The sequence below is a fragment of the Nomascus leucogenys genome, chromosome 4, assembly GCF_006542625.1.
Source record: "Nomascus leucogenys isolate Asia chromosome 4, Asia_NLE_v1, whole genome shotgun sequence".
Lineage (NCBI taxonomy): Eukaryota > Metazoa > Chordata > Mammalia > Primates > Hylobatidae > Nomascus > Nomascus leucogenys.
This window is the reverse complement of record NC_044384.1, coordinates 18,244,819-18,257,502: the sequence shown is the minus strand read 5'-3', so window position 1 is coordinate 18,257,502 and position 12,684 is coordinate 18,244,819. Positions and strand designations below refer to the sequence as shown.

General features: G+C 37.9%; 1 protein-coding gene across 4 annotated transcripts in view; it reads left to right on the top strand.

The window, feature by feature from the left end:
* CDH20 (cadherin 20) overlaps positions 1-12,684 on the top strand; it is a 216,579-nt gene that overhangs the window by 143,235 nt on the left and 60,660 nt on the right. For all 4 annotated transcript variants that reach the window (XM_030810311.1, XM_030810310.1, XM_030810312.1 and 1 more), the window contains one exon: positions 11,768-12,164. In XM_030810311.1, coding sequence (XP_030666171.1) covers positions 11,919-12,164 — 246 coding nt within the window. In that variant the 5' untranslated portion in view covers positions 11,768-11,918. The remainder of the gene's footprint in view (positions 1-11,767; positions 12,165-12,684) is intronic.

Below are 12,684 nucleotides of genomic sequence, written 5' to 3'. Positions count from 1 at the left end.
TAACCCACATGTTGTAATTGTTCCCATTTAACTATTCAGTGCATGAGGAGTAAACAGTGGACGGTGAAAAACATAGATGTAGCCTCTTCTTTACCCCCAGTTAACTAACTTAGTGAAGAAGTCTTTCTTTCCAAATATGTAACACAGATTAAGGTGGAGCTTAGTAAAAGGGAAAGTGGTAATAAAGAAAGGGGGAAATAAGAAGACACCTGAGCCTAGAAGTTTCATAATAAATCTTGAAAAAGCTTTAGAATTTCTAATGTCTAGAAGAGCATAGTTCTGAAAATCTCTGTACTAAAGTATTTCCACTTCCTTGATCCCATGAAACTGCAATTGAAAGACACTATAAATATAATAGTTGCAAGTTTTGGAGGAATAAACACACTAACATATAAGTGTGTACACTGATATATCCATTCTGCTCTCAGAAGCACTTAAAGGGTGGAAAAAAATAGTTCTGAAGTATATAAAATATATCCACTACATCTATTTCAAACCTTTCTTTTCTATTTAATTCCTTAATATTTATTTTGCTTATTTGAATATGTTCTTTTAAATTTTTGAGTCAGTTTTTATTTTATTGCAAGTAGAATATTTGCATGGGCCAAAAAAAACCCAAGATGGCTCTGAAAGACTTATAATAAAAGGAAAAACCATCCCCTGCTCCAACCTCAAAACCCAATCTCAAAAGGTAAACCCCAAAGTTATTTATTCAAGTATTTGCCAATACATTTCTAAGTCATATGCTTATATGTATTTATTGAAATACCTATTCTAGATATTAGCAGTTGGTGTTCCAGTAGGGTAATTGAGCTCTAAGTTCTTTTTACACATATTCCCATCCACTCTCCCCTCCTTCGCCCTTCAACGTAGTTATATTTCAGTACTCACTAAAAGAATAGCCAATGTTTATTTATTATGGATAAATGTTGTTTTCTACTGAGCAAAGTTATGCCTGAAGATTTAATGCCTTTCTTATAGAACTTTGTGGTTTTTCTTGGTTAACAATTGCCTAGGGTTTTCTTGTCTTCTCTGTGTGTATGTCACTATTTTTTTCCCCCAAATGCTCAAAAAATCTGTCCTGTGCCTATCAATAATTTATCCAAATCCTGGAAGCTTCTCAGTCACTCCAACACTTCATTTCTTTCCTGGAGCCCTCCCTCCCCTCACCTGGCTGCTGTACTCACAGCCTGGTAAGCAACTGCTATTCTGGGCCTTCTCCTTGCCAGTCTCCTATGTTGGATCCCCTTTCTCTTGGGTCCCATATCTTTGTAAGCTTACCATTTTGCTAAAATACACTGAATTTCTCATTAGTAATACTAGGTGCTAGAAGACAGTGCAGCAATTTTCATCATAGACTTCCATGGTGAAAGTCTATCTTGGAAAAGCTGTCACTAAAATGTAAGGGTAGAATAAAAACATTCTAAAAGGAGATGTGAATATAGTCTTATAGTGAGGATTGAACTAATGAAGAGATTATAGGTTCAAGAAAAAGGGAATTACCAAAGAACAGGTGGAGGCTGACCTTGAAAAGAATTAGAGGAAAAAAGATCTTCTCATATCACCTTCCCTCCCCCAAATTAAGAAAGTTAAAATCTAAGCCATCAGAGATAACTCTGATGGTCATATCCCTTTAACTTAACAATATTACATATTATTAAGTGTGAACCTTGAATACCTGAGACAGGTCTTAGTTAATTTAGAAAGTTTATTTTGCCAAGGTTGAGGACTCTTGCCTGTGACACGGCCTCAGGAGGTCCTGACGACATGTGCCCGGGATGGTCAGGGGACGGCTTGATTTTATACATTTTAGGGAGACATGAGACATCAATCAATTTATGTAAGATGTACATTTGTTCTGTCCAGAAAGGCGGGACAACTCGAAGCAGGGACAGGACTTCCAGGTCACAGGTAGGTGAGAGACAAATGGTTGCACTGAGTTTCTCATTAGCTTTTTCAAAGGAGGGACACTCATATATGCCTTTATCTCAGTGACCAGAGGGATGACTTCGAATAGGATGGGAGGCAGGGTTGCCCTAAGCAGTTCTCAAATTGACTTTTCCCTTTAACTTAGAGATCTTGGATCCCAAGATTTATTTTCCTTTCACATAGGTCACTGTAATTTTTCAAATCCCAATTTCCTCATAAGATTTCCAAGTATTTCTGCAAATGATGCTTTAACTTTACATTACAAGTGATCCCACAGTTCTAGAAGACTTCTGACACATAAGGATTATGTTGTCTGTTCAAGAACAAAAATAGCATTTGTGAAAACTCACTGCTTTCTTGACTTTTGTTGACTTTGTATTGTCTTTATCTCTGCCTCTTAATATGTTCACTAATTGTTGCAGGTGTGAACAGACATTAAAATCAGTATGGGAATACACTGATTAAATCAAAGTAAAAGCTTGAAGGCAGAAAGAATAACATTAAACTGCTAAATACTTTTTTACCGTTTAAAAATACATTGACAGTTAATATTTACTGAGCACCTAGCATGTGCCAAGTACTGCCCATAGATACATGCATAAAAGATATTACCCATGTCTTCAAAGAGCTTACAATATGGGTAAAAAACAGACAAGTAAATAATTACAATACAGAATAATGAAGTACCAGGAAAGAAAATGCACAAACTGCTTTGAATAGATAGATAAAAAGGGAAACACGTAGGAAGTTAAAAATACATATATATTTTCAACTTAATCTACAGTATTAGGTCATGATAATCTGTAATACTCCTTCAAAGAAGATTATTATTCTCATATTTGAGGCTCAAAAGGATTAAGCAATATACTGGATGTCACACATCAAGTAGCAGAGCTGGAATTGGTCTTAAACCACAATGTCCTGATTCCAAATGATACACTATGCTCCAAAAGATTTCTTTTCCTGAAAGCATGTATTAGAAGACAAGGTTTTACTTTCCTTCAACAAGATACATAATAAACATCACTGAGATTTTTGGTTTGTTTTGTTAGGGCATTAAAAGGCAAATTTTTCTTTTTCTTGAACAGATTGCCCTTTTGTTTTCTTTACATTTACATGGCATCAGATGCCATTGCCCACACACATTAGTATCATATTAATTTTTTTACATATGTATATATTTTAAATAGAGATGAGGTTTTGCCCTGTTGCCCAGGCTGGTCTTGAATTCCTAGCCTCAAGCAATTCTCCCCATACCCAGCCTTCCAAAGTGCTAGGATTACAAGTATGAACCCACCATGCCTGGCCCAACATTACTTCGGCATGCTCAAAAACCTTCAGTTGCTCACTATGAACTATCAAGCATATTTCAAATGTTTCAATCCAATATCCCCAGCTCCTAGCTAGACCACATTATTTCTAGTGTGAGAGGGGATTGTGTAAAGTAAATAAGATCCGAGAAACAGACAAATCAAAAAAATCCTAGCTAAGTTGAAGTTAAAGATAAATTTTACCAGGTTAGCCACAGAGAAGCCACGTCCAGGTATAGCACCAGGACAGGGAAGCTGGATTCAGAGCTGTATCTCAGGGAGGAGTGAGATGTGCTCTAAGAGAAAGAAGCTCACATTCGTTATGCCCAAAGTCCCTTTGAAGTGTTGGACTAAAAAGAGAAAGTTCCTGCCTCTTTAAATAATCAGAGTAGAATGACGAATTTTTTATTCCTGCATATAAAACCAAATTTATCACCTTGGCTCTAACTAGCACCTCCTCCCAACTTCCTGCCCTAACCCAGGCACAGAAGTTTAAGTCATGATTGTTTCATCTTTTCCAGTTCCCACTTTTCTTCATATCCAGTTAGTCTGCAAGTGTTAGAGACTCTGCCTCCTTGATGTTTCAGACATCTGGCCAATCCTTCCCTCCCCTGGATCCTTGGTTGAAGTTCTCATTACCAATTTTCCCTGGACTCTCAACTGATTTTCCCACCTTCTCTCCAGAAACACTACTAAACAGAGATTTATCAACATTACTTTGTTCTCCTTTTTTTTTTCTTTGCATATATATGGCCTCAGATGCCATTGCCCATATATATTAGTATCATATTAACTTTACTTTTTTTTACATATATATTTTTTAAATAGAGACGGGGTCTTGCCCTGTTGCCCAGGCTGGTCTTGAACTCCTAACCACAAGCAATCCTCCCCCAACCCAGCCTTCCAAAGTGCTAGGATTACAAGTGTGAACCACCACGCCTGGCCCAACATTACTTTGGCATGCTCAAAAACCTTCAGTTGCTCACTATGAACTATGGAGTATATTCCAAATACTTCAATCCAATATCCCCAGCTCCTAACTAGTGGTCTTTATCTGGATTTCCTGCCTCCCTCATCCCTCCTCAGTCTCCTAAAGTGACCCTATTCTCTAAGCAAATTAAATTATTATTATTCTCCCAGACAGGCCCTTTGCATCCTGCATCTGCACCATGGTATCTGCGTTTTCTTTCACTTGGAACGCCCTTTTATTTTTCAGGGTCTAGTTCATATGTTCCCTTAAGCCTTTATCCTCCTGATGGAAATCATTTCTCCCTTTTCTGATCTGGCCTAGCATTCTGTTTTTTAAGGGGTCCTGTAACCCTCATCACCAATAGATCTGTGCTAGTCAGTCACGTACTAAGCACCTCTTGTACAGTCACTCCTGACGAAGAATTCCAGTTCATCCTCTTCCTAACTATGTAGCATTTGCCAATATCCATGGTATAAATACACCATGGCCGATTTCAAGGCTTTGAGAAGCCTTGAAAGTGAGAGGCTTTGAGGCATTGAGAGGCTCCGGTGAAAGGAGATAGGAGCTGACCCCAGCACCCCACTGTTTGTTTCTTTGTAAACTGAGGAAACAAAACATTTTTGTGGAATTCTCGCAAAGATTAAATGACAAAGTAAATGTAAATTACTTGACACAGCCTGGCGTAAACACTCCATGTCATTACCTCTGCTGTTAATTGCTTCTGTTGTTGCTGCTGCTGCACTATTATTGTTAATAATGGTATTTATACCTATGCCTATTCCTATTATTATTTCTATCACTAGTATTAATGGTAATACCTCCCTCCTAAACTGTAAACTCCTTGAAGGAGGAAAAGGAAACCAATAGTTACTGAGCATCTACTATTTTTCAGGCACAAGACTTTAACCATCTCTCAAATATCTAAGAGTTTCATATATATTTTTTTCTTACTTAATTACAATCACCCTGTGAGACAGAGTCTATAATTACCTCCAGTTTGTAAATGACAAACAGAGACATAAAGAGATGAAGTCACTTCTTCAAGATTGCATAGATAGTAAGTGGTAGGGCTGAAACTCACTGAAGTTTGTCTGGCTTTGCAATCCATTCTTTGATTAAACATATTGATACTCAAGATTTAAGTCTTACGTTTAGGTAGCAAACTTACCTTTGCCAAAAAATCTTCCTATGAATTATTTTTTTTGGGTCCAGGGAAAACTACAGGATTTTCCTAACTTCCTAAAATGCTGTACAAAGGCAAAGTCATAAGAGAAAACACTGAGTAGCAATTACTTGCAACTTTTTATCAAAGAAGAGTGTTAGCCACATAATTTCATTTTAAATACATGCTTTTTATAAAGAACGAGCACAGATTTAATGCAATTATAAATGTCACATAAAACGAGAAATTAGTAGGCATGTGGAACAAGTCTCAGAAATCAAAATTGATCATTCTTGTCTAACTGTAGTCAGACAAATTGCCCATAGACTGGGCTGTAGTTTCATTAGCTTGATTAAAAGTGAAAACTGGAGGAAGGGTAAAGTAGGTCAAAAACTTCCCGACTCCTTGAAGATTAAAACATTTACTAGATACTAAGTATGGGTGAAAGGATCAGTAAGAATCTATTCGCCAGCTTTGGCGGATACGGAAAGAAAGACAGGGCACCCTGGACTGCAAAAATTGATTATAACAAGAATGAAAAGCACAGAGGAATTGGGCATGAACTCTAGAGCAAGGATTTCTAAAGTGAAAATGCCTTTATTTATGACCCAAGCTAGGGAATTCATAGCTAGAGGGTCAGCATGTATACAGGTAACATACGGCAAATTTTATTATGGGACTGACCAAGTTTTTCAAAGCCAGGGCTCTTAATTATATAATTCAAGCTTTCTATCAATTTTTTTTTGCTCTACTCCACACACACACACACACACACACACACACACACACATCCCTACCATTATACAAAACTAGATATTGTTCCTAAACTTCAATTAAGCTACTGTATACCTTCCCCTCACCCACATCCACCCCATAGTTCCATTTATGAGCTCCCAGTTTCATTTAGAAAACAGCACTCTCGCAGAAACTGGTTGGGTGGTAGGAAGGAGAGGGAAAATAAGTAGGAGTGGTGGGAAAGAGAAGATTTCAGAGAACTGACAATGGCCTGAGTGAACACGATAACAGCTGAACCTTTAGGCTCAGGAGTGCCACCATTTTTGAGGAACTTGGTGGAGAAGAAATTCATAGATAAATAATGAGAATTAGAATAAGCAAGAGTGGTGACCATCTTTTCTAAGAAATCTCCGTGGAAATTAAGTATTCTTTTTCTTCTTCTGTTCAATTTCTTAAAAAGGTAATACTGTAATTCCTCAATTCTGCATACAACATCAATGTATTAACAGCTTCTCTGAGGAGTGAGGGAAGCCTACTATGAGAACATTAAATGCGTAAACATTGATTTTTAAGATATGTCTCATTTCAGAAATGTTAAGTTGGGAGGAGGGGTGTGGTGAAGCAAGTGAGGGTTAGGTTGGGGAGTGGAGGTGAGAGTACAACTCAAAATTCAGCAAATCTAGTACCTGGACTACCTCTTCTGGCCCTGTTGGGAGTTGGTGGCTTTGGGTGGGCTGGTGAGTTGACGACCACAAAAGAGCCATGGAGCTTCCACTCACCTAATGACTATCCCAGAAGAAACTGTGATGGATAGAACCTCTGTAGTAAATGAAAATTAAGCTGTCACTTTTACTTACAGAAAGAGCCCCAAAAATGCACTTAGAAGAGAGACTTTATGGAGATCTTAGATATTACAACAAAACATGACAGTGTGTCATAAGGTGCATCAACTTTAAATCAGAATATAGCTCAATGTTATAGTGCTATTCCACCTCCCAATCAAGGTTCTCTCTCAAGAAATAGAAAAAAAAAACATTTTGGCCGGGCGCGGTGGCTCACGCCTGTAATCCCAGCACTTTGGGAGGCCAAGGTGGGTGGATCACGAGGTCAGAAGATCGAGACCATCCTGGCTAACACGGTGAAACCCCATCTCTACTAAAAATACAAAACATTAGCCGGGCGTGGTGTCGGGTACCTGTAGTCCCAGATACACAGGAGGCTGAGGCAGGAGAATGGCGTGAACCGGGGAGGCGGAGCTTGCCATGAGCCGAGACTGGTACACTGCACTCCAGCCTGGGTGACAGAGTGAGACTCTGTCTCAAAATAAATAAATAAATTAAACAAACAAACAAACAAACAAACCCATTTTATTTAGGAGTTAAAATCCTTCTGTATACAGTACAGAAGAAATAAAAACTTAGTAAATGAAAACAACTTCCAGTCAGAGAACTGTGCCCCCTTTCAGCATATAAAACCATACTATCCACCCTGTCCAAGACAGATCCCTAGTGATGGACTTTGGTCAGTAGCACAAACATGCACAAACATACACAAACAAATCCAGAAATGTTCAAAGTTTATTTACAGAAGAACTCAAACTATTTTCTTTATGGGATTCTGCAATGGGAATATTGCTGTTTGTGAAGCATACATATTGAAATACACGAACAACTTTTTACTCCAATTTATACACGTGACCACCTGTGTCATTCTCTGGGGTTTTGTCCTCTACACAAAAGGATTTTAACTCCTAAGTAAAATTGGTTTGTTGCTATTTCTCAAGAGAGAACCTTGATTGGGAGGTGGAATAGCATTATGACATTAAGTTGCGTTGTGATTTAATGTTGATGCACCTTATGGTACACTGTCATGTTTCATTGTACTATCTAAGATCTCCATAAAGTCTCTCTTTTAAGTGCATTTTTGAGGCTCTTTCTATAAGCAAAAGTGATAGCTTAAGAAGTTTAGTTCTTAAAACCATGAGACCACTGTCTGCATTTACCTCTCTTAAAGGCATTAGGCCACACTTAAAACACCCTATCTTCTTATATGGAGTCACAAACAGAGTCGACTGACTGCTTCTATAGAGATGTCATTTGAGCTTTGCTAAGTAGTACTTCCATTAACCAAGAAAAGCTCTGGAAAACTGGAATAATGAGGAAAGAAATCAGAGCAAGACCATAAAAGCCCAGTTCATTTCAAAGAGAAAGCAGTAACCATCCCTTCCCACTACATTTTAAATATCACAACGAATTTAAGTAACAAAATAAACAATTCACTGAGAGCACACTTTATGTACAACTTTAATTTCTTCCTACTGTGTTCATTACCAAGCTGTTTTCTTTCTTTAGGGAGGATGAGGGGGAAACTTTTAAAAGACTCATTTAACACAGAAGTCAATTTCCACTAATGTATTCTTCATGTGGCATATGTAGTCTTCCAAAGCAGATCCATATATACAAATACACATGTATCAGTATCTTCTTTTATAAGAACAACAGCAATTAGCCCACCCCAAACCCATTATTGATATTCACATCCTCTAGGGAAAAAACATAAATATGAGAACCACCTCATTTATAATAAATGCAAACTGATTAGTATTTCTGATAGAACTGTTTTGTAAAAAACACCTCTAATTGTGAAACGAATAATGCAACTATTGTATAACCCAGCTTTTACCTTCTAGAAAGTTAGGCAGAGAGTCTTTTTCATGCATTCATCCCTGAGGAAGTAGAAATAAAGTGCTTTGCACCAACTGTTGCTATCAAGTTATGTAAGACAGAAAGAGTTGGTACGACACTGCAGTCTTTGTGATTTGGGGTGTGTAAAGGTACCATCAGCTTTCACAGAATCACCAAGGGCTCCCCAGGTCAAGATCCCAAAGCCACCTTTGTACGTGTTCAGTGGAGGGGAGGAAAATAAGAATTTGCACTAGTGTGTAGGAGGCCAAAGTAGAAAAGAGGGGGAGATGAAAACAGAGGCAACCTGACTGCCTACAAAATATTCATCACAGATTTCAAAGAAGGCTTTTCTCCTTGAGCTGTTCAGATCATGCCTCGGGTAGGGGGATAGGGGGTTTTAATTGGGAGGAACACATGCCTAGTTTGTTAGAAATGGGAATATAAAAGACACTACTGAAAATTCCTCAAATCTCATTCTGCACATAAAATGTAGCCAGTGGAAGCAGGAGAGGAGACATCTGCACATACCACACATGCATGCACAGGCACTCTTACATTCAAAGCAAGTTGCTAAACTAGCCAGAGAAAATCACAGACATGTGCTTAGGCAAAATATAGGTAAGAAATAAAAACATTAAAGGGAATACACTAAATAGAATACATATATGTATGTATGTATGTATGTATATATGTACAGTGAGTTCTAGCTTTAATCAATGCAATCTGCAAAATAATTTTCTCTACTATTGAAGAGTTTTCTAATAGCTAGCCCTTCATTAAATCTCCTCAGATGGAACCCCAGTGTTTGGTTATTACAGAATTAGACTGAGCCAGAATCTGCTACCAGACGGTACTTATCACAGATGTAGAGATCTGAAAAATAACAGATCTATATTATAAGCCCTTTCAGAATTCTGGCCCCAAAGGTGCCCATAAAATATATATTTCTGGCTTAGCTCCATGATTTTTACATATGACCCAGGTACTTTATCTGACTGTTCAAATGTTGGTTGGCACCTTAGTCATTTACAGGGCACTTTTTTGCCTGCATGATCCCATCAGACTCTTGTGATGGTCCAGTGAGGTAGGTGGGAGAATTATTGTCCCCGCTTAATAGATGAGGAAACTGAAATTCATACAACTAAATAAGTCAGAGGTAATGAAGATAGAACCAGTAACCAAACTGTCTCTTAGTCTAATGCACTTTGAGGAATTACAGATACATTGTGTCTTACAATATACAGAATATTGCTTTTATGGTTTACTAATCACAGTATTCTGGCAGTGGCTTTTTTTGTTTTGTTTTGTTTTTTTTTTTTTGGCAATGCCCTTTAGTCTGCCTTCTAGGTCCCTAAAACAGAACAGCTATTTCTCACTAATCTTTGTCATCAATTCATTTCCTGGGTTAAATTCCTTCTTCCTGAACATCTCCCTGTAGACAGGGATCAGAGAAACATGAACTGGGCTTCTCTGTTCCCTAAGGGAAGATGTCCACCAGTCCAAAGAGAGAGAGAACAGCTAATATTTGGTAACCCACCTGCTAGCAGCACCATTGTTCTTTATTAGCAAACCCATTGCCCTCAATGAGGTGCACCTGGCTTGCTTTTTCTTAACAATCAATCTGCCTTCAGAGCTGGAGCTTGTAAGAGGCACAGCCTCCCATTCTGCTACAAAAATTCTATAGTCTCCTCAGCTACTTTATCATTTCTCATTAAAATGATTTCTTATACAGAAATGAAATGGCATATTGTATTAAATAAGTATAAAATATTTTAAAATTTCTTTTGTACATTTCAATCATGAGTATTTGAGAGGAAGCTGAAACCAGTTCTGATGATGACAGGTGGAAGGTAGTAATTGAATTAGCATCAATGCATTCACTTCAAACCACTTGTAGAAATGAAGTGTTATTTAGTTGCACAGAGCTGCAATCTCCAAATACACACATTTGTTCTCAGATGACAGCAGTTCTTCAAATTAACAGTGAAAATATTAAGCCGATGGAAGACATTTTGGTTGTTTTGACAGGTTGAGTGTTATGCCATCTCATTAAACCAAGCCAAGTAAGGGAAGAAAAGATTAATGAGGCCATAGCCCAGGAGTGAGGTCACCAGCTAAATGTGACTGCATAGCAACAAAAGAAGTTTGACTGATAGAGATGTGTCCCCAGGGTAGAAGTCCCTTTGCCTAAATGAGTCCTTCAGGTCAAGAAAGGAAATTTGTTGACTAGATTCTCTTAGCTTGCTCCCATAGGCATGTGACTAATAGCACTTTAAAGTCTGCTGTGAAGGATATAATGATTAACTGACCATTTAAATCCTAGAAAGGTCACATTAGCAGCCCCTATCAGTGCTTCAGAGCCACAACAGTAGAGTGTGAAACTTGAAATCCACTATGAGCTCAGAAAATGATTAAAGTCAGAAGTGATCCATGGCTGCTTATAAATGAAGTCCAAGATTTCTAGCATTATCAATAACAGCAGTAGGCACGAGATCATTGTGGGTGACCAAAAAAAAAAAAAAAGGTAGTTGGATTTTCCTATTTTTTTTAATAAGCAAAGAAAAGCAGTTGGGCTAATGGAAATATTAGTTATTAGCTGTAAATTTTGTAAATGAATGCTGCTTTTAAGAGTTTAAGAGCCTGTCTGATCATAAATATTTCAAAGAGCACACTATTAATTCAAACCAATCAATAATACAGTATAACCCTCCAGCTAAGTTACCAGTAAGAAATTTATTCATCACTTTTATTCCCACCAAATCTATATCCAAAGGTTTGGGATTGATTATAGCAAGATGTGTTGTCTTATTATCAAAATAGTATTTATTACTCCAACATTTCTAAAGCAATAACCTGTTATGACTTTTTAACTCATTGAGTAGAAAGTTGAATATTTACTGACATTTCTTGAAACCTTGCAACCCGCCTGCAGGAGAGAATTTGACATCATCACACTGTGTTTTCCTTAACTTGACAGGAAGTCAACTTCAAGCAGATTGACTTGAAACGGGATCTCATTTGGGAAACATAAGTGTCCAATAAAAACTGTGTATTTTTTTAAATTTGGAAAATACTCAAGTTCCAGTTGCTTATCATTCTCCTTCACTTTCTGAAAACCTGGCAATCCCATGTGGACTTCTGGTAGAATGAGCAATGCAAAGAACTGGCTTGGACTTGGCATGTCCTTGTACTTCTGGGGACTGATGGACCTTACGACCACCGTTCTCTCGGATACCCCAACACCACAAGGTGAATTAGAAGCACTCTTGTCAGACAAGCCACAGTCACATCAGCGGACCAAGAGGAGCTGGGTTTGGAACCAGTTTTTCGTTCTGGAAGAGTACACTGGGACCGACCCTTTGTATGTCGGCAAGGTAAGAAATGCCAAGTAGAAATGACTCGGGTATTGGATATTGAAATTGAATATGAATTGAGTATCAAAGTTGACCTAGCCTTTATCTGAGGCCTGAGAAAAACTAGAACAAGTGGTACGTTACGTGACACCTAGCTGAAATGTAACTTCTGCTTTGTCAGATACCAGTCTGAAAGGAAAGATTTATTTCCTTGTCCATGTCTCTGTTATGAATGGGAAAAACTGGGAACTGGGATTTGGAGGAAAAGGCTCAGACCCTGCGAGAGCTATTCAAGTCCTAAAAGAGGCAGCAGCAGCTGTCTGGGAATGACAGAATGGGGGAGAGGGAAACTTGGAAATACAAGGAGAGTACAGAGTTTTTTGCTTTGTGTTTTTGTGGGTTTTTTCCAGAGCATTTCCAGAGGTATCGCCTGAGGTACAAATTTAATGAAAAAAATAAAAATAAAACATTTTTCATTTCAGAAGATCTTAGCATGTGCTTTAGGATAGTTGGAGACAATAAATATATTTATAAATGTTAT